Source organism: Lagopus leucura, unplaced genomic scaffold (assembly GCF_019238085.1).
Source record: "Lagopus leucura isolate 7727_CA_CO unplaced genomic scaffold, USGS_WTPT01 34833-0_obj-0_obj, whole genome shotgun sequence".
In the NCBI taxonomy this organism is placed as follows: Eukaryota; Metazoa; Chordata; class Aves; order Galliformes; family Phasianidae; genus Lagopus; species Lagopus leucura.
In genome coordinates this window covers 1-3200 of record NW_024966424.1, presented here as the reverse complement: position 1 = coordinate 3200, position 3200 = coordinate 1, and the positions used below count along the sequence as shown (strand labels likewise).

Genomic DNA, 3200 nt, shown 5'->3' with positions numbered 1-3200 from the left:
CCCCTTTCCCATTGACTCCCCTCCTGTCTGCAGGCTCCCTTCAGCTCCTGCAGCTGCACTGCGCTCACCCCCAGCTTCTCTGCTCCATGCTGAACAGCCCAGCTCCCTCAGCCTCTTTGCAGGGCGGTGCTGCAGCCCCTGCTCATCTCCATAGCACAGGAGGGAGCAGAATGGGAAACCCAATCCCAAACCCATCCCAGCCAGACCCATAAGAGATCCCAGCCGGACAGACGGACGCACACACTGACCGGTTGGTGAAGGTTCTGCCATCAGCCCACATCCAGCGCTCGTCCCCTCCTGCCCTGTGCAGCCCAATCCAGTGGTGTTTCCGGCCCTGGTACCGATGCACGAAGTCCTGTGAACAAACCCAGGTGTGCTCGGAGCCCTTGGGGCACTTTTCCCAAGCCCAAATCTCAGTTCCCACGGGGCTGCAGCGCTGTGTTGGCAGCGGTGTAGGCAGAGCCTCCCCTGGAGCCGAGTGCAGGATGGGGGCACCGCAGAGGGACCCGCGTGGACCGCGTCGATGGGCTGAGCAAAACTCTGTGAGCTTCCATAGGGCCGAGTGGGGGCTGCTGCGTTTTGGGCCCCGCGGCCCCTACAGGCTTGGGGAGGAATGGCTGAAAGCTGCCTGATGGAAAGGGAGCTGGGTGTGCTGGTGAGCAGCAGCTGAGCGTGAGCCAGCGGTGTGCGCAGCTGCCCAAGAAGCCGACGGCGTCCTGCCTGGGATCAGGAGTGGCGGCAGGAGCAGGGAAGTCGTCCTGCCCTGTGCTCAGCTCTGGGGAGGCCTCACCTCGAGCGCTGGGTTCAGCGTTGGGCACCTCGGTGCAGAAGGGACGTGGAGGGGCTGCAGCGGGGCAGGGAAGGGCAGCGAGGGTTGGGGTGGGGGCTGTTGGGTCTGGGGAAATGGGGGCTGAGGGGAGAGCTGACGGCTCTCTTGCAATACCGGGGAGGGGACTGCAGTGACGTTGGTCTCGCTGGTGATGGGACGAGGGGAAATGGCCTCGAGTTGTGCCAGGGGAGGTTGAGGTTGGATCTGAGGAAACGCTTGTGTGCAGAAAGGGCTGCTGAGCGGTGCGATGGGCTGCGGGGAGGTGGCTGAGCCAGCAGCCCTGGAGGTGGTTAAAAGGCTCTGATGTGGTGCTCAGGGCCGTGATTGAGCAGAGGGCCCTTGGAGGTGGGGGAGGATGGTTGGGTTGTGGCTGCACTCGGTGATCTTTGAGGTCTTTTCCAAGCCAAGCAATCTTAGATGGGGACGTGATGCTGTGCCTGCTCAGCCCACTGCCTTCCCAAGGCATCTCCTCATGGCTTTGGAGTGGGGTGAATTGGGGGCATCTCATGGCTTTGGAGTGGGGTGAATTGGGGGCATCTCATGGCTTTGGTGTTTCCCTTCTGCCCAGCTTGCATTTGCAGCCTGGTGGGGCAGAGAGACCAGAGTGGGTTGGCAGCAGGGACAGGGAACAGAGCAGTCCCTCTCTGCTCTGCCCTCGTGAGGCCCCATCTGCAGCACTGCGTCCAGGTGTGGGGCCTCCAGCGCAAGAAAGACAGCGAGCTGTTGGAGAGGGTGCAGAGCAGCCACAAAGATGAGCAGGGGGCTGCAGCACCGCCCTGCAAAGAGGCTGAGGGAGTTGGGCTCTGCAGCACAGAGCAGAGAAGCTGGGGGTGAGCTGAGTGCAGCTGCAGGAGCTGAAGGGAGCCTGCAGACAGGAGGGGAGTCAATGGGAAAGGGGAGATGGCAGCAGGACGAGGGGAAACGGCTGGAAGCTGAGGGAGGGCAGCTGGAGGTTGGATGTCAGGGGAAGTTCTTTGCTATGGGAGTGGTGAGGTGCTGGAACAGCTGCCCAGAGAGGCTGTGATGCCCCGTCCATCCCTGGAGGTGTTGGAGGCCAGGTTGGATGGGGCCCTGGGCAGCCTGGTTTAGCATTAAACGTGGAGGTTGGGGGCCCTGCATTGGTGGGGGGGTTGGAGCTTCGTGAGCCTTGAGGTCCCTTCACCCCAAACCGTGCTGTGACTCTGTGAGAGCAGATGGGCTCGGGCTCTGTTCCCCGTTCAGCCTTTCCTGCTGCGTTCCAGCAAGGATCGCAGATTCCGTTCTCTTACCCCGTTGCTTTTCATCTCCTGGGCAGGACGGCTGCGCTTCGAGCTGTGAGAGGCAATTTGGGCGTTGTTCTCCTGCTGCCATCGTGGGGAAGCGTGGGGTGGTGGAGCCCAGAGCTGTGCTGTGGGAGCTGGGAGGGGGAGAGGAGGCACAGGACGGGGCTTTAGGTATCACAACGGGTTGGAAGCAAACAGTGCCTTGTCTGCGTCCAAGGCCAAACGGTCCAAACGGACCCAAACTGCACCGGATGAGCCCTAAATGGACCCAAACGGCTGCACTTGGCCCAGAAACGGGGGCAAGGTGCCTAAAAAGCCCAGAAATGGCACCAAATCCACTCAAAAGAGGCAGAAACAGCCGCAGACCGTCCCCAGATTGACCAAAAGAGGCTTAGAGCGACCCGAACAGACGTGGCGTGGGCCCAAGCGGGCAGAAACGGCCCAAAGGCAGCAGAACGGCCCCAAAACGGCTCGGAACGGACCCCAAAGGCCCCACAATTGACCCCAAAGCCCAGGAGCGGCCCGAACGGCCCCACAGCTGCCCGAGGTGGACGCGCCCGGTCCCAAAGCAGCCCCAAATGAGCTGAGGCGGCCCCACTTGGCCGAAGAGCCCCAAGGGAGGCCGAGGTGACCGCGAGCGGCCCCAGCACGGCCCTCAGACGGCACAAAACGGCCCCGAATGACCCCTAGCGGCCCCCGGTCCCCCCGAAGCGGCCCACGCTGCGCTGACCTCCCATAAAGGCCCCGCGGGCACAGAGCCGTCCGGAGGTGACCTGACAGTTGTTCCCGAAGGAACCGAATTCGGATCGGGCAGGAAGGGGTTAAGGGCTTCCGCCGCTGTTCGGCTACCACGTGACATTAGCGCGCCGTGGCGTAGCGCTGTTCGGCGCCCTCTCGTGGCGACGCCCGGCGTTGCGGCGCTGCCCGCCTCCCTCTCTGCTGTTCGCCCTGCCCCCACCGACCCACCGCGCGCTGCCGCCCCGCGTTCGTTCCGTCCAACCGCCCCGCCATGGGCCCGAGCGTCACCGACCGACCGAACGCAACGCTGCGGTCCCAAAAAAGCACCGGAACGACCGCAAATAACCGCAAACGGAACCGAACCGGGCGCA

The 3200-nt window shown here is 63.4% G+C and overlaps 1 protein-coding gene across 1 annotated transcript in view; it reads right to left on the bottom strand.

Moving 5' to 3' along the window:
- The window catches only part of LOC122192572 (C-type lectin domain family 2 member H-like), a 4351-nt gene extending 1455 nt beyond the window's left edge, over positions 1–2896 (bottom strand). The window contains exons 1-3 of the mRNA XM_042893149.1: positions 2822–2896; positions 2098–2225; positions 249–355 (exon numbers count right to left, since the gene is read on the bottom strand). Of these exons, the coding sequence (XP_042749083.1) occupies positions 249–355; positions 2098–2225; positions 2822–2828 (242 nt within the window). The 5' untranslated portion in view covers positions 2829–2896. The remainder of the gene's footprint in view (positions 1–248; positions 356–2097; positions 2226–2821) is intronic.
- Between the last annotated feature and the right edge of the window lie 304 nt (positions 2897–3200).